This window comes from Fonsecaea multimorphosa, assembly GCF_000836435.1.
Source record: "Fonsecaea multimorphosa CBS 102226 unplaced genomic scaffold supercont1.4, whole genome shotgun sequence".
In the NCBI taxonomy this organism is placed as follows: Eukaryota; Fungi; Ascomycota; class Eurotiomycetes; order Chaetothyriales; family Herpotrichiellaceae; genus Fonsecaea; species Fonsecaea multimorphosa.
This window is the reverse complement of record NW_015971638.1, coordinates 1,315,590-1,339,445: the sequence shown is the minus strand read 5'-3', so window position 1 is coordinate 1,339,445 and position 23,856 is coordinate 1,315,590. Positions and strand designations below refer to the sequence as shown.

Genomic DNA, 23,856 nt, shown 5'->3' with positions numbered 1-23,856 from the left:
ATCATCGAATCTAGCGGTTCCTCGGGACTCACGACAACACAATCTCGAGTACGTGATGAGGTATATCACTGGAATTTACCAATGATATAAGGTGTCGAAGCCCCGTGGAGTGGATTCTCATTGCGTGTTCGTCTCCATCCATGATCTGTTAGAGTTATTAACATCGTCAGACCGACTTCCGGGAGACTAGTGGCTTACCGCAGCGATGGTAAGACACGTCACACTATACAGTATCGTGGTCAAATCCTGGGCTTGACAGCGAGTGAATGTGTCCCGAATGTGCTTCAAGGCAACCATTTTTATTGTAAATATTTGCCACATAAGAATATTGCCGTAGTCGCTTGTCGCACACTCTGAATCGATGGTCTCCGGTAAGCTGGCACAGATTGACGCACCGGCAGCAACGATAGCGAAGAAAACCATCCGGTTGGCTCTAGCGGTTCGGATAATCCAGCGAGTATGTTCTTCCCCGTGGGTAGATGCGGAAAAGGTCACGGTTGTGAAGTTTTCCAAGTCTGCTCCAAGGAAGCGAGTAAGCATAGATGTATGGCGTGCATTTCGGAGCTAAGAAGACAGTCCCGGAAGATGATAGCAAAACTCACAGCATTTAAAGAACATCCTGAAGATGTTGGATCCCAGAAGCTTGGCCTCCACAGCCGGTGTCTGCCAGCCAAGCTTCAAATCTGCTCCTGATCGACACGGCCGTTTTGGTGCGGGCTGTAACAGCGGCTTCTTTTCCTTCCCATTCGTCTCATCTTCTTTCTCTAGATGCTGATGTATTGGAAAATAGCCTTGGCTCGAATCATGCTTTCTGGCACACGGTTTTGGTTGACCACTACTGTCATATGTCGGACCACCGTTGTTGAGATGATTTTTCTCTGCCCAGCCTGATTGCCTGGTATGGGATTCCAGTCGCGTTCCTGGGAATATCGCCGGCATCAGTCTGATTTCTGCACTAAGACGTTTCCTTTTTCTGATCACCCTCTGGACGTGGGAGCCAACAATTCTCCTCTCTGGTCGACAAACAGTTTGGGATCCTTTGATCAGGTGTTGATTGATGAAGAGTAGCACTCCATCTTGAGAGTTGTTGTTGGACTCCAAACCATTCCTTCTTCCTTTTCCCGCGGCAGATGATGCCAAACTGGTAGTCATTGATACACCGGATCACCGCTTGTGCGCACTTTGAACCAAATTGTGCTTAGTGTTGTGTCTGCCCTGGAGTTGCTGGTACATTCCAAGTGGTCAGGAACGTAGATGTTGTTTCAGAAGCATCCTTTCAATTGAGACAAGGACCGCTAATCTCTCAAGAAAGATGCTGCCGCGCCTGTGAGTGAGGATTGCTACCACAGCAGCGGGAGAAGCCATTAGTGCCCGAAAATGGAGCTACCCTCGCCGAGAGAATGAAGACAGCGCCTCCTTTGGCTTTTCTGGGATTAAGAACAGTTAGAGCGGGCATTTTCAATGAATCTAGACCCCAAGTCCATGCAGTTATCCTGCCCTTGCTGCCAAGAGGTCTAAGGCTCGCCGTTTGAGCTTGCTAATGTCGCCAACTTGTGTAAAGTATGAAGTAAGCACTTATCGCTGCGGGGTAGATCTCTGTTAGTCAACTCCCTCAAGAATGAGGAATGCTTGCTGAGGAGAGGGGTCATACAGAGAAGCTACCATGCTCAATGTCATGCAGTGTGACAGGAGCAGGAATGGAAGAGCTTTCCACAACGGGCTGTCGGCCGCCAAATTTCCACAAGCGGTTAGTAGTCAGCCCAGCTCAATGTTACAAATGTGACCAGTTGAGTGGCTGAGTGTGTACGGAAAGGAGGACCCCTACTCGCTTAGAGGAATATGCCTTTGTAAGCCGCCCAGGACAAGCGATTTGCACATGTCTACGAGGTTCCTCGTAGCCATGTCGTACTCTTTGATGATACAGAATCACAAAGTGGTACTGCCGTGCTTCGGCCATCTTCGTCGAAAAGTGCCCACCATTTGTTTCAAATCACTCAAAGCGCCGTTTGAATGTGAATCATGACCCGAGGGGCTCTCACGGGCTTCTAGATGCCTTACGCACAGCTCAAAGTTGTAGCCCGCACAAGGCGGAAGTCGATCGATGTTTGTAATTTTCGTCAAGTGGTCTTTGGCAACCTCAGCCATCATGTTGACAGTCGCATCCATGGCAGCACGGGAACCCTCAGAATCTAGTGCATTCATGGGCTTTGCCATCGTACACCTACTTGATATTTCGAAGATTGCTTGATGAATGAGGTAAAGTGTCCTGTTTCGTGTCAAATTCTTCACCTCGTCGATGACAGCAGGGGAAAGCACCAACCTCAAGGCAGTCGCGTTAGCCCCACAATGAGACCCAGGCCCTCGATACTCGCTCATTGTGATGGCGAGTAGCTGCTGCATGTCATCATCGATATTTCTTAACGCTGAAATTTTGATATCGTCCTCATCCTTGTTCGTGAGCACGGACATCATCTGTTCGAGAAAGTGCGCTACCTGACCCTGGCGGCCGAATGCGTCGATGTTACTGCTACGCACGATAGGCAGGATGGTTGAGGGGCATTGGTTCCGTCCACGGCCGTCTTCATCCAGGCTGTCGAGAAGTGAAGGTAGGAGAACATCATCCGAGGGAAAGAATGTCCTTGAACATCTCAAGCGGCTTCCATCTTCGATGAGAATTTGTCTGTGGGGAGTATCAACCTCTCAGCTTTTAATTAATGCAACTTCAAACTCACCTTTCTAAGATGATCAAACCCCACCATATGTTTCGCCCCTCGAGGGATTCTAAATCCGTGTACCCGGTGTCAAATTTAGGCTTATGTTGGTCAAGACCGATGACGTGACTCATCCTGGAAGACACTCCAATAGATATATAGGCCGTTTGCAATCTTCCGCAAGCATATTCATAAGCTGCTATCAAGATACTTGCTTGTATCATTGTCGCCGAGATGTCAGTCGTTGTTTGGACATGCGCAAATGTTGATTTAGTGAATCGATAAATGTCATCCAAGCCTATTGAAGACGCATGTGATGAGCGCTCGAGAGGGTGAATGACGATGATAGACATGGCCAATAGGAGAAGGGAAAATTCGGGAGAGTATGTCTTCTCCTGGAACTGTTGAAGCCTTTTGCGAAAGCTTTGCGGAGAGATGATGGGTAGCCAGGTAGCAACGCCGCTGAAGAATCGATCGGCCACTTCGTCCAGTGAGAGTGCAAAGACCTTAAAGACATCTTGGAATTGAATCCAGTCTGTATTACCCAATTTCTCGTCCTTTCCCAATACCGGAAGAGCAGAGGATAAGCAGGAGGGAGGGACTTGGCTCCCGTTACGATCGTTGCCAGCTAATGTGTTTGGCTCTGTCAATCTCGACGGTTTCCATTGTCTCCATTTCTCGTTGTTGTGATAATTGGAGGCTGTCCCTCTTCGTAATACTCCCTCCTCGTATTCACAGACAAGGTCGTGAGCTCTGCAGTATCCACAACCCGGCAGCCTTTTGTCGCATCGCTTCTTACGGGCTTTGCAGCTCTTACACACTTGTAGAGCATGCTTGTCTTTCGTTGGATACATATGGATTCAAAGTTGCCAGTCGACGAATATAAATGTAACAAACAAGGTGTGACTTCAACGTACCTCCCTCAGAGATCGGAAACTTGAACGTCCGTGTTCATGTCTGCTCGAACAGGGCAACGGGGCACCGGGGCACCGGGCCACCGGGCCACCGGGGGATCCGCGAACGGGGCGCGCTATTTACAGAACAGAAGTTTCAGCCTCTCTTGGCATTCTGCATGGTAACTTCATCGCCCTTCACGAGCACCCGAAGCAACTCTTCCCGCCGGCAGCTGGGACGATACGTTCGCGCCTTCACGTGGTGTCCGATATAAGTACAGTTGACATTGCTGGGTGAAGTATTTTGTTTTGGGGAAAAACCCCTGCAGTTAGGCCGCCGCTTGCCATCTGGCGCCAGTGCCAACGAGTTTCACACGGTTCTTCATAGAGCTGTAGCTTTGAAACTTTTGACCATGGGATCCGAAATCGGCTCCTCGTCCACGGCAGCGCCTTTAGATAGACGAGCTCTGGTCGCTCTCTAGATAGGTCTATGCAAGCATTTCGAGAGTTTCTTTGTGTGTCCCCACAAGTAGTGACGCTATTCTTCGCTGTTCGGAGGACTCGGAGGACTACTCGTACAGATATAGGTAGATACTAGATAGGCACATTATTGGCTCGTACCTTATCGTGTCTCTGCGCTTCGAATTGTCTCCGTAGAGTTTTGACTGCGGAGCTTTTAGACCGCGCAACCCTGCGGGCGGACGCCGTAAGGAGGCCTCCTCCGTTGATGTATCAGACCCGCAATTCACCACAAAATGATTGCCCCTCTGTCATCCCTCTCCCTCCCTCGAAAGAGTCCTTTCCTTTTTCTACGCAGCAACGGTTGTGTAAAAAAAATCAGCCCCTGGGCGCACGGACAAGTTGCCTGGAGCAATTCGGTTGATGCGAAAATTCGTATTTCAGAATATCCATTCGTATTCTACAAGGGGGTTCCATTCCAGTAAGTTGGTCCTTACATATCCTTGACGTACTCTTTTTGCCGTTCTCCAAAAGAAAAAACCCCCATAACGCAGCAGTATCGGCGAGAAGGATCGTTTCATCTCCGACTACCTTGCCAAGGAGTCTGCCCACTTGCTGGAGTTCCGCTATCTGGAATCTGCGGGCCATGGTGGCTGACTGATGCAGAGTGGTTGTCAGTTTGGTTACGCTCCAAATCAAGTTCCTCGCTGAGACGCTGTCGGCGTTGAAGTTCTGCGAGGTCTGCCGGGCTCATCACCTCTATTGCAAACAAACATGAGAAATTGACTTTAAGTATTACTTCTGAGCATTGCCTTACCTTTCTTCTTCGTTCCACCTTTCAAGGTATAAAAGGTGCAGTCTTCCCAACGGCCTTCAATCCATTCGCGTCCCAACAGGAGGTCTCTACCTCGTTGGTTGTAACTTTGAAGCGCTCCCGGTAAGTGAGCCCTGCCTGGACTGGGCCTTCCTCAACCGCTTCAATTGTTAGATCAATTACACCGTCCGGAGGCAGGCTGATGCCCAAATCTTGGAGCAAATGGGTCGACACGAAGTTTCCACATGGCCCGAAACTGCAAGCATCCAGTATGGCGTTGGTGAAAGTGTTCTTCGAGGTCTGGGAATGGGACCCCCGGAATCTTTGGAAAGTGGAAAGGGTGGGCGCTGATTTAGATCTGGAAGTGTCTTTCCGTGCTTTGGACTCCACATTTGTCATGTTAGAAAGACATAAACCTTTTTTGTCGCCATCTCTGTGGCCATCTAGTGCAGACGTTTTAGCAAACTCCGGAGACGAACCCGGACGGCTGAATCTAGGTATGACACCTTCCTCGAGGAGAACGACTCTGGCGTCTTTGCCCAATCGCCGAGCCCTCACTTGTGCTTCAAGAATGTCATTCGTCTTCGGTAGAACTTCTTCTTCCATTATCCGGAGTAGCTCGTCCTTTTTTGCGCAGGTAGGATAAGGGATATTTAGGTAGATAAGGATCGCGCGCAGGCGAGGTATTGTGAGTGTATCGAGACGGAACCCGGGCATGAGGTAGTAGAATTCGTCTTCCTCCATTTCGTAGTCTCGATCTTCGAGGTCGACTGGTGCTGCGTGGGAATGTGTTTGCTCGTGAACGACGTCGTCGTAGAAACCGTTAACAATACTGCTTGCCAACTTTTGTATACCTTTGTGTATAACGTACATAGGAGGCAACTGTTGGCACTCTAGTTGCAGATTCTAGCGGCGAGGCTGTGCTGAGCGACCGAGCTGTTGGAAGCTTTTTGGTGCTGTGCTGGAGGACAGGTAATGATTAAGCTAAGTTACTAGAGCTACTCGAGCAGATGCGGCATTTGGCTTCCTGGATTTGGGTTCATAGAGTTGATGAAGAAGATATAGAAATTGACGTGGTTGAATACAGCGAGGTGGTGGTCGCAATAAGCTGCTCGAGAATTAATACCTAGTAGGGATCATGTGTTCAGCTCCATTGTTTGTCGAACTGGACATGGCAAACGCACGCGACTTGAGTACAGCTACGATTGGTTGAGATGCGCCACTTATGAGGCGGCACCGCTTGAGAACTTTTTAAGCCTTATCAATTCTTCTTGCCTCAGCCTGATTAGAGGCGCAGAGGCGTAAAACACCAAAAAGATGGAAGGCTATGCGAAGATTGCTGAGCGTATGGCGACATTACCAAGCCTTGCAAACTTCAGATCATTTCAGGCACTAAGAGCCCAGGACCTGCTCTACAGACAGGCAGAGCTGTCAAATTTAGAGCGTAGGTTTCGTGATCAGGCCACAATGGATGCACAGAGTGGTCAGCGAGATCGACAGATGTATTCGAGGGACTGGTGGAAGTTACAACATGTTGTCGCACAGGGCAATCACTCTGAACAATGGAATTTGGCGCTCGAGATCAGGGAGAAGCTTGAAAGATATGGTCTGTGCTCTCACTTTGACCGATATGGCTTCCCCGCTCACACGGGGACGCAGACGATGCCCTTCTCCGATATCACCAAATATCTACAACTTTGGCAAGGCCGAGGCGCATCGATGTGGATATACTAGCTAAAAACCTCACTGACCCAAGCTTACCCGACGACTATCTCTTGGGACTCGATAAATCCATCTGGAAAGATGAAAAATTGAGAGAAGATTTGATATCCGTCAACCCGGTTCATGATTTCAGTATTATTACAAAATCGCTGATAAAGACATGCCTGCGTCCTTACCATAATGTGCTGGGACATCGGAGCAGGGCTCGGAAGAGTAGCCAAGTGAATGCGGACGCCGACCTCCATCATTATGAAGATGAGCATTTGGAGCGAGCCGCGGACGTCATCAGCACAGTGGTTGCTTCAATACTACCAGTGGTAGCAATCGTTGTGCTGTATATCGTTCATCCAATGCCGGCCAGATTGGGTTTGATTGCAGCATTTACTGCTACCTTCTAAGTAGGTCTCTTGGCCTTGACAAAAGCTACTAGAGCGGATGTGTTCGCTGCCACAGCTGGGTAAGTCGTACCTTCTCGACCCTTGGGGCGTTGAGATTGACAAGACCAGGTTCGCTGCCGTCCAGGTGGTCTTTATCGGCACCAACATCCCAGCTTAGTCTAGTGCGAATAAGACGTCTGAATCGAAGGATGACTTGAAAGCGATATGGCCATTTGATTTGCAGGAGGAGTATCCACCGAGTAGCCTTGTGGATAAAACTCGCTCTATCTTCGCGACCTCCGCCTGCGTGTAGCTTCCCGTTAGGCTGTTCATCGATGATCAGCTTCTCGTCTTCTCTGAGGAGCGTGCAAGCCTCACAGAATGGCATCTAGATGCGCTGCGTTTGACGCGGCTGCGGTGCGCGTGCTTGGTTCTTGCAAATCTTTTTCGCCGCTGAATGGCCGGGCAATCTGTGTGAAGACCCTTTTTGCCTTTCCTTCGAGGGAAGGACCACATACTAAAGCATTTTGATGCTTCAAAAGTCGATCTCGTCGCTTTTCTTGAAACTCACGCAGTGTCCTAACTCGAGTGCGAATGTCCACCGTCGTTTCCGATGCTTCGTCTGTTACTGCAGATATCTTCGTTCGCCAGAGAACCTAGCTATCCTTGTTCTTCGTTCTCTGCACCGCCAGCCCAATAGTACAATATGGGTTGACACTCGCCTATAATTGACGATATTGACCACGACACTCGATAAAGTATTGACATCTAAATAGGAGGAGCTCCCTTAGCTAGAGAACCTTTGTCAACTGTTAGAATGACTCTGTAGTCCTTGGACGATCTACGACAGGAGCCAGGAGTGTAGGAGGGTACGGGATGACGTGTTCATCCATGTCTTCGTCGACGTGAGATTCTGGCCGTATGTATTCCCTATTGTGGGGATAATCTCCACGATGCCTTGTCATATGTCTGTGGCCAAATTCCATTTTTTCCCGGTGCTAGAATCCCTTTTGGGTCCAATGCATTCTTGACTGTCTCATTCAACTTCATCAGAGCATTGCCGTTGAAGTTGTATGTTGCGGCAACTTGATCCATTAACGCAAGATGTGTGCGGTATTCACCCCAACCTCGCTTCGCAGCATCGTCCACCAATGTACTGATCAATTTGTGGGCCCGACGCTTTGAGTCTTCGTCTCTTCGGTCAAAGACGATACAGACAATGTGATGCATTTCTCGCATTCCCACGACGAAAGTGCCGATGAAGTCGAAGCCAAATTCCTCGCTTCGCCGGCGTGTGAGTTGGTACTGTGCTGTTGCATCACTGCCAGAAACCTTTGCGATGGGCGAAAAGAAAAGATGGGCTCCATTCGGTAGCCAGTCCACCCACTTGAGCTCATCCAGCGAAGGAATGCCTTGCAGTGTACCATCCCGGATCTGTAAGACTTTGTTGTCGGGCATGTCTTCGGGGAAGTAGAACTTCGCGCCTGGAATCTGTCCAAAAGAAGCCTTGACAACCTGCCACATGGCTTCTCTCACCAGTGGCGGGCCATACAAAGCGCCATAGAAGTTCCACCGCCCCAGATTCAGCTTCCGGGCAATTCCGTCAATTTCAGCGTCGGTCAGAGGCTTCGTCGAATTGCTGTACGTCTTCCTGTCGCCCATTACTGCAGCATCTAGGAGGACGTGACGAAGAGTGGGCACATTTTGCAAAACCATGCCGACCCGCAAGGGGCGAATTATCTCAACCGCTTGGTGCAAGTCTTCGTCTCGTGGGATCGTGACAAGATAGCTTTGATAGCCGCCTGGGTTCGCCATAAGCCAGATGCCCATCCTATTCCGTTGGAAATGCCAAATAGTCAGTGTCGTTGCTTAGTTGGCTGGGGAGGATTGCCTGTGGCAATATTGCTGATCCGAGCTCTACTTACTTTACCACAACACCGAGAGCAGGCTGTGTGAAGATACCGTCATTGTATGGGCTGCAAAACACGTTAGCACAGTCGGCTCCGACAAATTCAATGAACAGGTGGCACAACACCGGCATACCCAAATCCGTAATTGAAAAGTTGCCAGCAGTCGTTGCCGGGTTGTGCATGAGGCCCCAGACCGGGATCTGCGTCAGGATTTGGCAACGCGCCCATTCCTGTGCGAACAAGGCTGCCATCCGGCAGGACCACCTCCATCCCGCAATGCATCACTATAGGGAATGGTCAGCAGCTATCACGACAGAGTTGAATCTGTGCAGCGCCTGTTGTCTTACTGTAATGATCTCCATATGGGGTGTAGCCCACCCCACGCTCGCAAGTATTTCCAAGTACCGATCCTCCACCAATGTCAGGCACATCAATCCAGAGTTTCTCCCTCAGATTATTCTCGACCAAGTAGTCGTGAAGGTCGGAAAATCTAACTCCCGGCTCCACTAGTGCGTATGCGCCCTCCACATTCACCTCCAGGATCTTGTTCATGTGCTGTCCAAGATCCATACCAATGCTCCCAGGGACTCTGGGTGCTGCGCCTCCGTAGCCAACATTCCGGCCAATGGAGAAGGGCCAAACTGGGATCTCAAATTCGTTGCAAAGACGCATAATCGCTTGGACATCCGGAACGTCTCTGGGCGCAACGACCGCCGAGCTGACGAAGTACTGCGCATCGAGTATATGAAACATATCATGCGCTTTACTGGGATCCAGGTAGCTCTCTTGAGAGAGGTCTGTCGCCTTTGAAACGATGGTTACATTTTCCTGTCCGACGATATCTACCAGCCGTTGGGTGAAAGACTTGAAAGTCTGGGAGCTGATTCCTGGTGGAAGAACAATGGGATCCCCTGAAGTGATAGGCGAGTCTGCATTGGGTTGACGCAGGGCTGGTGCTGAGGTAGGTTTGGCTGGGACCTTTTCCTGTTGCGATACCTGAGCCTCTCCCATCTCGAAGTATTGGTTGCTTCTCAGATCAGGACAATGAGGAAGGAGGTGAAAAGTCCCCAAACCTGAGGACATCCGCCTTGATATACATTACGTTCAGTGGACGCGAGACACGAATACGTTGCTGTCAAGAGACAGATACGTCTGGGATGGAGGGTGACAACATCTCTACCCCAGGTTGAACGAGCTCCGAGTCCCAATCAACCTTTGCGGACTTGTGGGGGTGGATCTCGGTAGTTGTGAGGAACCAATTGCAGCCATTGGCTCGTTCCCCTGGTGGTTCGCTTGCCCCTCGGTACCCCAAGCCCCAAAGGGGTCGGGGGCTGCGGCTTGAGTACTCGGTATCTAGGAATTGTTGCCATTCGCCTCCTTAGCCTTGAAAACTCCCACATCCGAAAGGTCATTGCAATGCGTCCATCCTTCTTTCTCATATTTATTCTGAGATACTGGTCGACCACTTTCCGGAAACCTGACAGGTCTATGCATTCGCGCACGATACAAGTTTGGTCGTAAGGCGCACGCAAATAAATCAACAAATAATCTGAAAATGCCAACTTGTGACTCGACGTCCACGTGCCCTGTCTGTCACAGGACCTACAGTCGCCCTGATCATCTCCAGAGGCATCTTCAGGCGCGTATGTGCACAGCTGGCACTCTCGGGCTGCTGCAGAGAAGCCTTGCTCGAAGACTTGAAGCTGATACAGTAATACCCTAGACGATTCCACATTTCCCTTCCAGTGTTCAAAATGTGGGAAATGCTACAAACGAAGGTGAGTGTATTCATGGCCCCCTTCTTCATTCAACGGATCTCATCGTCGTGCATCGCAGTGATGTCCTGAAACGACACTCCGAAGGCTGTTTCTCAGCATGCCCCAGAAGAACAACAGTCCCAAGGCATCGAGCCTGCCGACGGTGTGCCGCCCAAAAGAGACGCTGCGACTATGCCCAACCTTGCAAGAACTGTGCCAAGAGCGATACTTCTTGTGTCTACCGCTTCCTCCATCCTCATACCGTAACCAAAACCCCCCCAGAAAGCGCAACAAGGCTTCCAGAGAACGGCGGAACTCTGGTACAAACACCACTCGACACTTGTCCGCTCCTTCCGGCGTTTGACTTGGACGCAGATCCAGCGCGGTCGTTTCCGTTCCTTCTGGAGTTTACAAAGGACCTTTCTCTGCCCCATTCTTTTGAGAATGGCACGGCTTTAGGATGTTCTTCTTTTACGCTCCAGGAATCCATCTTGTGGACCCAGATTGATGTTGGCCTTGAGGACTTACTATTTCCTCAGCTCGGTGATTTACCTGCGCCTGAGAAATACATAGAGACCCCAATGTCCGTCAATCTCGCTCACTACACTCTGGGAGACATGGCGCTCGAGGGAGGTAATGGCTTTCCTACTGTTCATGCAACGGATATAATGGATTGTCTCGAAACTTGGGCAAACGATCCGCTTGCGACGAAGACAGTTGAGATTGTCCAGGCAGTTGAGACATCAGCTCACGGCCCTAAGGTCGACGGCTCTGGTGTATTCGACCACTCATCTTCTCCGGGGGTATCATGCATCGATTTCTTTTCACCTCCTCAGCTCCGTAAATTTCTGGACATATACTGGAAGAAGTGGTATCCAAATTGGCCAACAATTCACAGACCTCTCTTCGACCCACTACGGACTCCGAGTATACTTATTGCAGCAATGACTATCATGGGAGCCTGTCACTCGACAACATCCCAGGACTGCGCAGACTCGAAGCTTTGGGCAAATGTTGTTGAGAAATTGGTCTTCGACGAGTTAGAGCAAATCAAAGGCGGGCCGTGTGAGGTTGACCGACGAAACATGATCAAGCTCCTTCAAGCAGCCTGCATCATGTGTATTTACCAACATTGGAACGGAACCAATAGCAGCAAGAAGAGAATAAGGAGACAGCGCTTTGTGACCTTGGTCAGCGTGAGTAACTATGCCACAAATTGACTCAAATGGAAGGATATAGCTTAGATTCGACAGGTGTGCCGTGATGTCGGGATATCTCGGGCTGCTCACCGAGACTACCGCTTCGTATCGCAAGGCGACTTCGACTGGCAAAGCTTTATTGAAACAGAAGAAATGATCCGGTAAGGTTTGCTATGATATTCTGGTTCCACACTTACCGTCCTAAGGACCTTCATCTGGATATTCATGATTGATACGGCATTCGTCATTTTCAACAATTGCCCGCCACGAATGGTCTTAGGAGAGTTAAGGATGGATGTAGCATCCCCCGAAAGATGCTTCCAGGCCTCTTCTGCGGAAGAGTGCTTCTTGGGAATTCAATGGTGGTTATGCAAGACGCAAAGGAAACAGACACAGAAGTGTTCGTCGTTGCTTGACTTTATTCAGGCTTTCTGTCGAGAAGAGATCGACCCCCCCACCGCTGATATATACGCCCATGAAGCGTATATTAACCATTTCGCCGTCACGTCTGGTAAGTATCTGGAGTATTCGTCCCAATTTGGACCAAATCTTCGGTCTCCATCTTGCTGACTTGATCCAATGGAAGCATTTCACGTCCTTATGTTCAATATGGGAAATGGAATAATCGACGACATGAGACAGAGACTTGGCCCTGTTCGAAAGGGTCTCAAGAATTGGCGTGCGGTATGGAATCGCCGCTTGGGTATTGATCGGTCAAACACAGGCTCGATCACTTCATTCGACATTTCCATTGAGCCTGAGACAGAAGCTCGTAGTAGTCAAGAAGAGTTGAGTATTGTGGTAGAAAGGGACCAGGGGCCTTATCACAACGAGAATTGGCGTAGGCCTGGGTTCTGGCGCCACGCGTCCGAATACTGGTTGCTCTGTCGAATCTTCGTCGAACGAATGGAATCCACTGAGATGGGGCTAGATGCGGCCGAAACTCTTTCGGGGTTGGAAAATGCGAGGTCTCGGGCTGAGAGTAAGATCTTGGACCGCTACGACGAAACGGATATGGAGGAGTTGCGGAGATTCCTACTTGTTTGTGTCGGGAGATGAAAATTCAATTCGTGTGTGCTTTCAGCAGCGATATACGAGCGGACGCTACCCCTACTGCTATTAGTACTCTCTCCACCCTTTAAACACCAATCACTCACTAGGTCATCATCCGGCCGCAATTGGTCATAGCTTTTACTTCTCGTTAGATGATAGCTCTCACGCTCATCGAAGAGTAAGACGAAGATCCCCTACATTGTCTTTCCACCCCACAACTCCGCCCCCACAACTTGGTGGACCGAATCCAGCGAATCAGATCAATTCATGGATTGAAATACAGCAATTCCTTTGTGACGAACTGTCCCGACTTCGGCTTTATGTCCGCAGATCTATAGCTAGGCTCATGTCTCTCTGACTGGCAGCGGTAGATACAGTTGACAATGAATGAGTTTAATGAACCCGAGGAACTGGGCTGTACCTTGATTGGAAATGAGGTTCCAGTTTCGACACATAATAGAACGAAGAGGCGTGCTTGGGAGGTCATGGATCAAGAATAGTATGCCCAATGACAGCCCCCCCCCCCCCCCCCCAAGTATTTTCTCTAATGAGTATCTCTCTGTTAAGTCAAACCCAGTTTCTTATTGTTTTGCCTCCAAAATCCATAGCTAAGCTAGAAAAAATCCGTCATCTTCTAGGGTAACCGCACTCTAATGACAAATCCTTGGAAGATAAACAGCTTGCGAGATTTCCTCTCCACAACTAGACACCAGTTCCACTCAAACGAGACCAAGTGAGCGGAGTTGTGGGGGAAATATGGAGGTCTCGAGCTTCGACAACTTGGAGCCTTCCCCGTTGCTCGATTTTGCTGGCCGTGGGAGTTTAAATTTAGGGATTGCTGCCATATCATACTTCAGATGCATCTCTTCTCCTTTTATCACTGCATACTATTTCCACTCCGCCACGTATACTTGCTGTCAAGATGTTGCTGAGTACCAGTGCTGCCAATTGGATTTGGTTCAACCTGTCGTACCTCTTTCCAACTACTGTCATCATCTATTGGCTCCTATGGATAGCATATACTCGCTTGTTCCACCCCCTCAGTAACGTCCCCGGGCCCTGGCTTGCTTCTGTCAGCAGATTCTGGATTCTCTTTTACACTTGGCGTGGGGATATGGACTTCACGCAGCGACGCCTTCACCAAAAGTACGGAACTTTGGTCAGAATTGCTCCAGATGAATGCGCCTGCTCAGACCCGGAGGCCATCAAAAAGCTCTATCGCACACAGGGCCCCCTGACGAAGACTGACTTCTATTCGGTCTGGTGGAACAAATCCTTCTCGAAATACCCCGACCACTTCAGCGTCACGGACGAGAAGCTTCACGCCAAGAGGAGGCGGATCGTGAATCACATATACAGCCTCTCGAACATACTACAGTCTGAGGGATATATTGATACCTGTTCAAGACTCTTCATGGAACGATTAGAGGAATTTGCCAATTCTGGAAGATCGTTTGATCTTGGAGAGTGGCTTCAATGGCAAGTGCACAGTCCCAGGGAACTTCTCTATCGTTGTTTATCTCTAATGTCTCCGTTCCTAGGTATGCTTTCGATGTCATTGGCGAACTTTATTTCGGGGGGATGTTCGGATTCATGGAGAACGCCTCTGATTATGGCAACTACATTACTTCTCTCGACACACTAATGCCAGTGCTCTGCCTGAGCGGAATTGCTCCTGCATATACGAGGCCTTTCATCCTCGGCTCGGCAATTTTTAGTTCCAATGTACGGAAAGCTCTGAAAGCCATCGATCATATCGCGGCGGCAGCAAGACAGTGCGTCGCTAAAAGGCTTGAAGGTGTTTCGGCAGGAAATCCTATCCTTCGGCGAGATATCCTCCAGCAGTTGCTTGAAATCTCACAAAAGAAGGCCGATGAGGTCGAATTTGGTGTGCATGAAGTCGAGTTCGAAGCATATGTTGCCTTGTAAGGAGTTTTGTGCCATCACTGCTGTCTACCTTTGCTAACCTTTTCCTGCCAAAGGTTTGCCGGCTCGGATACTACAGCCATCGCAATGCGGGCCATCTTTTACTACCTGATGAACACTCCACAGGCCTACCGAAAGCTTCAAGTCGAACTAGATGATGCAGCCGCCAACGGAAAAATCAGTTCACCAGTAAAGTATGCCGAAGCCCTTGAGTTACCGTTCCTCTGCGCTTGCATCAAGGAAGCAATGCGATTACACCCGAGCGTTGGGCTTACCATGCCCCGCCATACACCGAGAGGCGGGTTGGTTCTGGGTGATTACCACATCCCAGAAGGCTACAGAGTCGGAATGAATGCAGCTGTGGTACAACGCAATCCACTCATCTTTGGAGAATACCCTGATGAGTTCATTCCCGAACGGTGGCTTGAAGACAATGATAAGAATATGGACCGTTGCATGCTGAACTTTGGAGCCGGAACAAGGACTTGTATTGGCAAGAACGTACGTTATCACCTCATTTTGTCCCATCTACATCCTAAAGGTTGCCTCTAGATCTCGCTCAGTGAGTTGCACAAACTGATACCTTCGGTCCTACGGCAATTTGACCTAGAGCTTATCAACCCAGAGAATGGATGGAGAACAAGCGACTTTTGGTTCAATAAGCAGACCGGGCTTCAAGTCAAGGTAAAAAGGCATTTAGAAAAGTGATATTGATCATCGACAATGGACCTGACCGTCACGCTATACCTTTCGCAGTTTCACCTCAGTTTCAGTTTCGTATGGAAGTTACAAGGTAGAGAGATATTGTCTTAATACTAGTCGAGAATCGTTGGCCGTTCTCTTTTAACGAACTCGACGATATTACTATTATACCTAGTAATTATAACGATAATAGCCTAGCTATAGTCTAACTTTACTTTACTGATAACCTATATAGTAAGCTTATTAATCGACCTAATTTAGACTACTAATTACTAGCTACTATTGAACTGGGGTGAGGCTTCAAGGCCATGGGGAGCCAACTCGTACGTGGGTAGGGGGAGCTGTATATACACAACACAACCACCAACAACAACAACAACACAGCCGAACAGGTAGATATCCGTACAACTAATTGATTGAGTGATTGATTGATTGCTAAGTTAACTGTCCTGCTAGCACTAACAACGAGGAAGAGGTATTCCAGCGCGCCTGCGTGCGCCAGCCAATCACAGCGTCCAAATCTATTCTGTACACATGTACAGCCTAAGGCATAGCCTTTGCGAAGCTCCAGATTTCAGCACGACTCACCCCAATACACTATATGGCGATATATATTGTCTACTAGCGCCCTTATCGCTATTGAGCAGTCGGCGGGACTAGGCAACGGGAAGTGCTCGCGTTGGCTTATCATATCGCCGGATTGGGGAGACGTATCTCTCTCTCCGGTGAGTAAGGAGGAATAACGAGCACTGTTGGTTTGAAGGGGCAGGAATGGCAGGAATGAGGAATTTTGTGGCATTCAGTAGGTTGGATTGGATTGCAATTTAGCGGTCTAAAACACCGCCTGAACCCATCACTCGAGGACGCGGACATTCGCAGCCCCCAACATCACTTTTCCCAAACATACCTTATCAAATCACAAGCTGAGTGAACAAGATCTCTATTCTATGTTTTCCTTTCTCTTCGCTGACGGACCCAGAGCGCTGTTCGGAATGGGTTCGGATCTCGAACCTGAGCCAGAGCCCGTAAGGTCGCGTGCTGCATTATTGGCATCATGGAGTGACGTGAAATCTGCCGCTGCAGTATTGCTGACCTCATCATCATCTTCATCATCCAACTCGCGATACTGCTCCTCATCCTTCTTCTTCAGCTTCTCCCTCGCCTCTTCCCTCATTTTGACAATCTTCAAGTAGTTGTAGCTGGCAATGCTGATGATTGTGATGATCAACCCAGTAATGTTAACCATAGACAGCTCGTCATGGAACACAATGCCCGCGGCACTAATGGTAACCACTTCTTTGAAGATGCCACAGATACTGAGGGTGACGACACTGGTGCGTTGGAGTAAAGTGAACTCGCTTGCGATCATGCAGAACGCAATGCATCCCGGAACAACCAACAGAAGCAGAGCTTTGACGATCCCGTGTTCCCTAACCAGGAGGGTAATGCCTGTGATGACAGCGGGTGGGGTTTCGGAGACGCATGCTATGAAGAACAGCGTGACAAACATGATGGGAGCGATGAAAAACATCGTGGCAAATGGATTGGAGGTTGCAGGATGGCGGAGAAGAAGGATTTGAGTCAAGGCCCATCGGAAGCCTGAAAAGAAGGATGCGGACATGGCCAACGCGAAGCCGAGAGCATGAAAAGCCGTTTCGCCGGCCACCATCATGAGAACTCCAAAGGTCATGGTGAGGATGATGAGTATTAGTTTGAGAGAGGGCTTTTCCAGCCGGAAGAGGAAGGCGAACACAAGAACGAAGATCAAGACTGAGGATTTACACATGGTGTAGAATGTTAAGGTGATGAAGCGAAGTGAGGTGTTGCCCAGGCCAATGTCGAGGGATGTCGTCGTCCCAGTGGGCACTAGTCGGGTGAAATAGAATAGAGGGGTGACTAGCGGTTTGGAGGGCTGTGCTTCGTTTCCATATATCTGCGAATGAGGCTGCGACGGTCGTAAGGAGGGGAATATCAAAAGGATGCATGAGGCCAAGATGAATTGAACGACCATGTGTAACGAGGTTGCGAAGAGCGGAAAGTGGAAATCGAGGTGATCGGATGAGAACATCATCTTATTGTACTGCCAAAATTGTCAGTGGCTTGCAGAAATCGATAACTTCAGACTCACAATGGATATGGCCAGAGAGAAGAAATACCACAGGCCGATGAGGACGGCATTGATGACCAGGTTGCGGACGACATTTTTGTCGGCCTCCCGCGCCTCATCCTCGGATATGCCTGTTGTACCAGCGATCCTCGCATCGAGTCCATCACGCCGCCTCTTTCCTTTGAGATATTTGCGTCTTTCATGTTTGTTCAACCCGCTTTCTCCGTCATCGTCGGCATCCACATCTGATTCCAACAGCCCTAATTCGTGTTCTTCGGATTCTGACATGGAGGAACCTGCCTCATCTTCTGAGCCTTCGCTTTTGGTGTCGGAGATGGAGCCAGTACCTCGCCGTTTGTACTTACGACGAGGATTTATGAACGGAGAGTTCTTGCCAGTGGGAGTCGTCGGCGGAGCGGTGAAAGAAGGCCTTGAAGCGTGGTCACTGTAGGGCGTGGTATCCATGGACAGGATGTGAGACAGGGCAGCGAAGTGAGCACGCGGAAGGGGGGATTCAAGTCATTGGAAAGATGACACTGGACGGAAAGAGCGGCGAGTATGAACGAATGACTGGTAGCCTGAAGTCTAAGGCAAGAGCAAGAAGGAGATGAGAACAACTGCGAAGGTACAGCGGGTATGGAGAAGGACGAAAGGTCCAAGATGACGGCTTGGGATGAATGAGGGTTGCCGTTGATCGAGAAACAGGGGTGATAATATGGAGATTTGGTGTCAGCGCAACTGAATGCGGCCCCATAATATTAGTAGTCCCCGTTAGAGCAGTTAGAGAAGCACGTGATTCTATTTATTAGCGTCGGAGCAGTTTATCCGGACCGCTGCTAGTGTCTATCAAAGACCATCTCGAATCAGATAAGAAAGCTGGTTTGAACTCCACAACCAACTCCAAGATTGATAGATTACTTCATCCAGCGTGTGGGTGACATCAGTGACCGATCAGTGGCTGACAAGTATCGAATTGATGAATCGGGAAAATACTAGGTACCTCGGGTCTGGATTGGGCCTCAACATCTGCTACTCTTCTCTCCCTCTTCCTTAGTCATCCGTATTCGTCTCTTTTTGTATGTTCCCGTGATCCGACGTGAAACCCTCGACGTCGAAGCTTCCCCCAGATTCCTCCCCAGCCTGGTACCCTGCCACCTCTGTCCTTTCTCTGCAATTCTTTTTGAGATCTCATAGCCAGTTGTTTCATCATGGGCGAAATGGCTCGACAAGGAAAACCCCTCCAGATTGAAGACTATGGGCTCATTGGGGACATGCGAACGTGCGCCCTAGTTGGAAAGAATGGGAGCCTTGACTTCATGTGCTGGCCTCACTTCGATTCCCCTTCCATCTTTGCCAATGTGCTTGATACAACCGAAGGTGGGGGAGGGCATTGGAAGATCAGCCCGCAGAGCAGTTCAGTCTCTAAACAGAACTACCGAGCATCCTCCAACCTTCTCCAAACGAAATGGATTGATGAAGACGGCGTGGTCGATCTCACAGACTTCTTTGCCGTGTCGAAGCATAACAAAGTGCTGCGAGAGAAATGGAGCGGGTCGACCTTGGTGAGGAAGGTGGAGTGCGTCCGGGGCAAGATGTCCATCGACATTGAACTGTCTCCCCGCCCGGATTATGCTCGTGATCAGGGTTCTATGCGAGCCACGGATGTCAAGGGCGAGGACGGCATATACCGCCAGACTCTTACTTGGACTCCCGATGACAAGGATCGAGAAGGATCCTCAGACATCCCAGAATTCCACGCCACATACTGCACACACGACCGGCCGATTAGCTCACCACCCAAGATGTTCCAGCCCTTCAAGCTCGGCGAATCTGCTACCAGCGACAGCAGAACGCGATCCTTCCGGGCTCGCTTCGATCTCCAGGAAGGCCAACAAATATTCATGATCATGTGCAATCGTCATGTGGCTCCACATCTCACAAAAGACCTTGTGATGAGTCTTGAGAACGACTCCTACAAGTTCTGGACAAGCTGGGTGAGGGCGTGCCTATACCGCGGACGCTTCCAGCAAGAAGTCGAGAGGAGTATGCTCATCCTCAAACTCCTGACATACGACCCTACAGGCGCAATTGTCGCGGCGCCAACCTTTTCTTTCCCAGAGGCCATCGGCGGACCGCGGAACTGGGACTACCGCTACTCCTGGGTCCGGGACTCGAGCTTCACGGTCTATGTGTTCCTCAAGATGGGCTTTCCCGCAGAGGCGGAAGCATATATCAACTTCATCTTCGCCCGCATTGCGGAATGGCGCAAAAAGGCCGAGGCGGCGTCTGCTGGAGAGACGCAGCACCTTCCTCTGATGTTCGGCATTAACGGCTCCACATGCCTGCCTGAACTCACACTCGACCATCTCAGTGGGTATCAAGACAGCACTCCAGTCCGCATCGGCAACGCCGCCACCGACCACGTCCAACTTGACATCTATGGCGAACTCATGGACTCCATCTACCTGTATAACAAGCACGGCAAACCCATCTCGTACGCCCAATGGCGCGACATCCGCTATCTCACCGACTTCATCTGCGAGGTTTGGACCGAACCCGACATGTCCATATGGGAGGTTCGGGGCCGCAAGCAACAATTCACGTATTCCAAAATCCTGCTGTGGGTCGCTGTGGATCGCGCCCTTCGTCTCTCCGAGAAGCGGAACTTCCCATGTCCCAACCGCAACAAGTGGCTGGAGACGAGAGACACGATATACGAGGAGGTGATGCAGAAGGGGTTCAACTACCAGATGAATAGCTTCGTGCAGAGTTACGAGTCGAATACGACTTTGGATTCTGCCGTGTTGATTGCGCCTTTGGTGTTTTTCATGAGTCCGAATGATCCGCAGTTTGTGGGCACGTTGGATCGGATATTGAGGACGCCGGAAAAGGGTGGACTTACGAGCGCCGGGTTCGTGTTTCGATATGATCATGAGCAGACCGATGATGGTGAGTACTAGTATCCTGTAAACCTAGCCTACTCTTCTTTGTTCCTACACACGTCTTTATGCCTGCTCACTGTCTTTGCCCCACGCACTATCTTTATCCCTGCCCACCCTCTTTGTCCTGCACCCTGGCTTTATCCCTGCCCACCGCCTCAATCATCAACACATCGTCACTGACCCCAATCCAATGACTGTTGCGCAGGCGTCGGCGGCCGCGAAGGCACATTCGTAATGTGCACGCTCTGGCTGATCGAATCGCTCATCCGCGCCGCAAAATACGACCCCAAGTACCTCGAGCGCGCCCAATCCATGTTCGAAACAGTCACAAACTTTCGCAACCACGTTGGTAAGTTTTCCACTGCGTTGACCTTTCCTCCTCCTTGATGAAGCTCGGCTGAGTATGTGTGCTCTAGGCATGTTGAGCGAAGAAATCGCCCTCTCAGGCGAACAGCTGGGCAACACGCCCCAGGCGTTTAGTCACTTGGCGTATGTGTCTGCGGCGATTAATCTGGAGAGGGTCACCAGGGGAGATTTCGAGGGCGGGTTTGGAAAGTAAATAAAAGACACCTGCAGGGGACATGGAGGATTGATTGACGGGCTGCAAAACTGGAAAAGAAATGACCAAATGAAGGGATATCCGGATACATTTACACCCTGGCTTGTGAATGGATGAGTGCAACTCGAGAATCGAAATCATTTCGAGTCAAACGCATGAGTCTTGACACTCGTGGACAGGATTTGGGATCTTGGGCTTTTGGCCTTCGAAACTCCCCCAGTGAGGCTACTTGCTAGTTTGTAAGTCTGGCGCAGTGCTTCAGAATCTGCCTGCGCACAACCTCAGGTCATCGTCTACATCTCCTACGCAGAACGAACTACGCGCGAGAAAGAGCAGAAAGGTCATGGATTGATCAAAAAGTTTCATTTTCTCGCTCTCATCAGCACATCGCAGGACATTCTCGCAGCCATCATTCTCCCCGACCGACCGCTCCTTGTGATTTGCCTGCGCTTGCGAATCCTCTCTGAATTCAATTAATCAATGCCACTTGCTTTTGCGCCCTTTTGTGATTTCTGACTCTGACAATGTGTTTTTGTGTGTGATCCCGCATAGCCGCCATGAACCCATGAAATCCTCCACCGAGTCCGTCCCGACTCACTTCTCATACAGTCGTTTCCTTGAATCACCATTTGCAAATTCGCCAGCCCTGTCGATCCCTTGATTCCGACTTCCCCATAAAATCCTCCACCGAGTCCGTCCTGACTCTTTTCTTTTGTGTGTGTGTGTGTGTGCTATCTGATTTCCCTTGACCCCATGCCAGTTCCTTTCTTTGAACGTCTTGTTGTTCGCTTGCTCGCTTGCATGTCTTTGTCGACTGCAAGATTCCTTTGTGTTCCCAATTGATCCTCCACTGAGTCTGTTTTGACTCCTTTTCTTTCGCATGGTTTCATGTTTCGTGATTTGTGAAATATCTAGTCTATGACCTGACTGGATCGTGTGTGCGCTTTGCTGTGCGTCACTCTTTACTCTTCTTCGGAGATGATGGATGAGTCGTCCATGGTCACTTCAGCTTGTTGCCCAGTCTCGTTCTGTGACGGTGCGGCCTGAGTTGCCTGCGCTGGGACACGTGGGAATAGCGGGTTTACTTGCCGCGGCGGGTCAAATTCGTAGACCGACGCCTGCGACGGGGGAGTTGCCTGCGCTTGTTGAGGCTCAAAGACCGGCGCTTGTGTGGCCTGGCTTGCCTGCGCTTGAAGACGTGATATTATTGGACTTGATATCTGCGGCTGGAGCTGTTGGAGTATCGGCGATTGAGTAGGCTGATTCGCCTGTGCCTGGAGAGGCGAAGAAAGGAGCCGCGTCTGGAGGCGTGAGAATGCCGAAGGTTGCGGTCGCTGAGATCCCTGAGCTCCTTGTGCCTGGCGAAGTCGGTTCGACAGCAGGGTTCCATGGTAATTGCGGGGGGTCAAGATCTTCTTCTTTGTGCTCTGGCCCTGATCCGGTTCTCCATCTTCGTCCATTCCGCTGACGGTACGCTTCTGAGGTCGAGGCTTCGGTGTCTGTGGATTGGCATGCTGCGTGCTCGGTTCCTGTTGGCCTTGGATATTTTGTGCCTGTTCCTTGTACAGATCTGCTTGCATGCGGGCTGCGTCCACTTGGTTCTCCTTCAACTTCAAGTCGAGTTGCATGTTCTGGAACGACGCCTGCACTTCGTCAAGCTGCGTCTCCAGCTTTTTAGCCTTCTTTTCGGCTATATCACAGAATTTTCTGCCTTCTTCATAGAACTCGGTGTCGAAAGCATGGTCCATGGCCTCCTCGGACAGATCTTTCTCAAGCTTCTTGTTCTCTTCCTCCAACCTCAGTTTTTCCTTCTCGAGTTCGTCCTTGCTCTTCGAAAGGTTCTCGAGTTCCTGGACTTGCGACGCGACTTTGCTTTCCAGTTTAGTATTGGACTCCAAGAGTTTCTTGTAAGCGTCGTCCTGAACCTCGAGTCTTTTCTCATACTGACCTTTCGTGATAACAAGTTGTTTTATCATCTGCTCCTTGTTGGCGAGAATTTTATGAATGTCAGGCTTGGGGAGTGTCGCAACAAAGGGGTCAGAGCCTAGAGCGCCTGACTTTGGCGTGCTTTTTGCAGCTTGGAAAGCCGACTCGACCAATTCTTTTCTCAGCTCCAGAATCTCCATGTCCCTTGACGTGACCTGTGCCTCCAGGCTTTTGACTTGGGGATTTTCCTGATTGTCTCTGTCGCGTGCTTCGCACTCAGCTTTCAATTGTTTCTCGAGGGCCTTGTAGGCTTCCTCTCTCGCATCTAGTCGCTGCGTGAGGTCTTCCTTCAGGCGATGATATTGCTTTTGGCCTTTTTTGAAGTTGTCCTGGACTTTTCCAAGTTTTCCATTGGCCTCGAGGTTCTCGCGACGCAGATTCGCCATTTCAATCGAGAGAGCATCTGTTCGGTCTTTCCAGTATCTGACTTCAGCTGCCACTGGCTGCTGGTTCCCGGCCGTCTCTTGGAAATGCTTCAGCTGATGCATGATGTTCGCAGACTCCTGCTGACAGTCGTTTAGCTGCTGCTTGAGGTGCTCCACCTCTCGCTTGCTCTGTTGCAATTCTTGGCCGCCTTGAGTGTTATAGAAACGCAACTCAATTGCCTCCTGTCGGACCTTCTTTAGCTCGTCATTGCATTTGCTGAGGGTGGCCACGGTTTGGTTGTAGGCGTCATTCAACGCCGCGAACTTCTTGCTTTCCGCCTCGAGTGCCTCACTGCACTGCTTCAGGTCCTGAT

General features: G+C 50.0%; 10 protein-coding genes across 10 annotated transcripts in view; 5 read left to right on the top strand and 5 right to left on the bottom strand.

The window, feature by feature from the left end:
* Positions 1-1,926: 1,926 nt before the first annotated feature.
* Z520_03140 (uncharacterized protein) lies at positions 1,927-4,711 on the bottom strand (the record flags this gene model as incomplete). Its single annotated transcript, XM_016773653.1, has 3 exons — positions 1,927-2,680; positions 2,733-3,339; positions 4,576-4,711. The coding sequence occupies 3 exons, from the start codon at positions 4,709-4,711 to the stop codon at positions 1,927-1,929; spliced, it is 1,497 nt and encodes a 498-aa protein (XP_016635710.1).
* A 190-nt stretch (positions 4,712-4,901) lies between these two features.
* Z520_03139 (uncharacterized protein) lies at positions 4,902-5,750 on the bottom strand (the record flags this gene model as incomplete). The annotated part of the gene is made up of 1 exon (XM_016773652.1): positions 4,902-5,750. The coding sequence occupies one exon, from the start codon at positions 5,748-5,750 to the stop codon at positions 4,902-4,904; it is 849 nt and encodes a 282-aa protein (XP_016635709.1).
* Positions 5,751-6,344: 594 nt separating this feature from the next.
* Z520_03138 (uncharacterized protein) lies at positions 6,345-6,997 on the top strand (the record flags this gene model as incomplete). The annotated part of the gene is made up of 2 exons (XM_016773651.1): positions 6,345-6,483; positions 6,537-6,997. The coding sequence occupies 2 exons, from the start codon at positions 6,345-6,347 to the stop codon at positions 6,995-6,997; spliced, it is 600 nt and encodes a 199-aa protein (XP_016635708.1).
* Positions 6,998-7,906: 909 nt separating this feature from the next.
* On the bottom strand, positions 7,907-9,897 carry Z520_03137 (uncharacterized protein; the record flags this gene model as incomplete). Its single annotated transcript, XM_016773650.1, has 4 exons — positions 7,907-8,807; positions 8,902-8,952; positions 9,020-9,170; positions 9,234-9,897. The coding sequence occupies 4 exons, from the start codon at positions 9,895-9,897 to the stop codon at positions 7,907-7,909; spliced, it is 1,767 nt and encodes a 588-aa protein (XP_016635707.1).
* Positions 9,898-11,224: 1,327 nt separating this feature from the next.
* On the top strand, positions 11,225-11,863 carry Z520_03136 (uncharacterized protein; the record flags this gene model as incomplete). The annotated part of the gene is made up of 1 exon (XM_016773649.1): positions 11,225-11,863. The coding sequence occupies one exon, from the start codon at positions 11,225-11,227 to the stop codon at positions 11,861-11,863; it is 639 nt and encodes a 212-aa protein (XP_016635706.1).
* Positions 11,864-12,451: 588 nt separating this feature from the next.
* On the top strand, positions 12,452-12,901 carry Z520_03135 (uncharacterized protein; the record flags this gene model as incomplete). The annotated part of the gene is made up of 1 exon (XM_016773648.1): positions 12,452-12,901. One exon carries the CDS (start codon positions 12,452-12,454, stop codon positions 12,899-12,901), a length of 450 nt encoding a protein of 149 aa, XP_016635705.1.
* A 916-nt stretch (positions 12,902-13,817) lies between these two features.
* On the top strand, positions 13,818-15,529 carry Z520_03134 (uncharacterized protein; the record flags this gene model as incomplete). Its single annotated transcript, XM_016773647.1, has 4 exons — positions 13,818-14,347; positions 14,437-14,820; positions 14,878-15,322; positions 15,374-15,529. 4 exons carry the CDS (start codon positions 13,818-13,820, stop codon positions 15,527-15,529), a joined length of 1,515 nt encoding a protein of 504 aa, XP_016635704.1.
* A 934-nt stretch (positions 15,530-16,463) lies between these two features.
* On the bottom strand, positions 16,464-18,095 carry Z520_03133 (uncharacterized protein; the record flags this gene model as incomplete). Its single annotated transcript, XM_016773646.1, has 2 exons — positions 16,464-17,603; positions 17,652-18,095. The coding sequence occupies 2 exons, from the start codon at positions 18,093-18,095 to the stop codon at positions 16,464-16,466; spliced, it is 1,584 nt and encodes a 527-aa protein (XP_016635703.1).
* A 743-nt stretch (positions 18,096-18,838) lies between these two features.
* Z520_03132 (uncharacterized protein) lies at positions 18,839-21,131 on the top strand (the record flags this gene model as incomplete). The annotated part of the gene is made up of 3 exons (XM_016773645.1): positions 18,839-20,579; positions 20,778-20,921; positions 20,989-21,131. 3 exons carry the CDS (start codon positions 18,839-18,841, stop codon positions 21,129-21,131), a joined length of 2,028 nt encoding a protein of 675 aa, XP_016635702.1.
* Positions 21,132-22,093: 962 nt separating this feature from the next.
* The window catches only part of Z520_03131 (uncharacterized protein), a gene marked incomplete at both ends in the record, with an annotated part of 3,099 nt that continues 1,336 nt past the window's right edge, over positions 22,094-23,856 (bottom strand). Inside the window, one exon of the mRNA XM_016773644.1 lies at positions 22,094-23,834. Within this exon, the coding sequence (XP_016635701.1) occupies positions 22,094-23,834 (1,741 nt within the window). The remainder of the gene's footprint in view (positions 23,835-23,856) is intronic.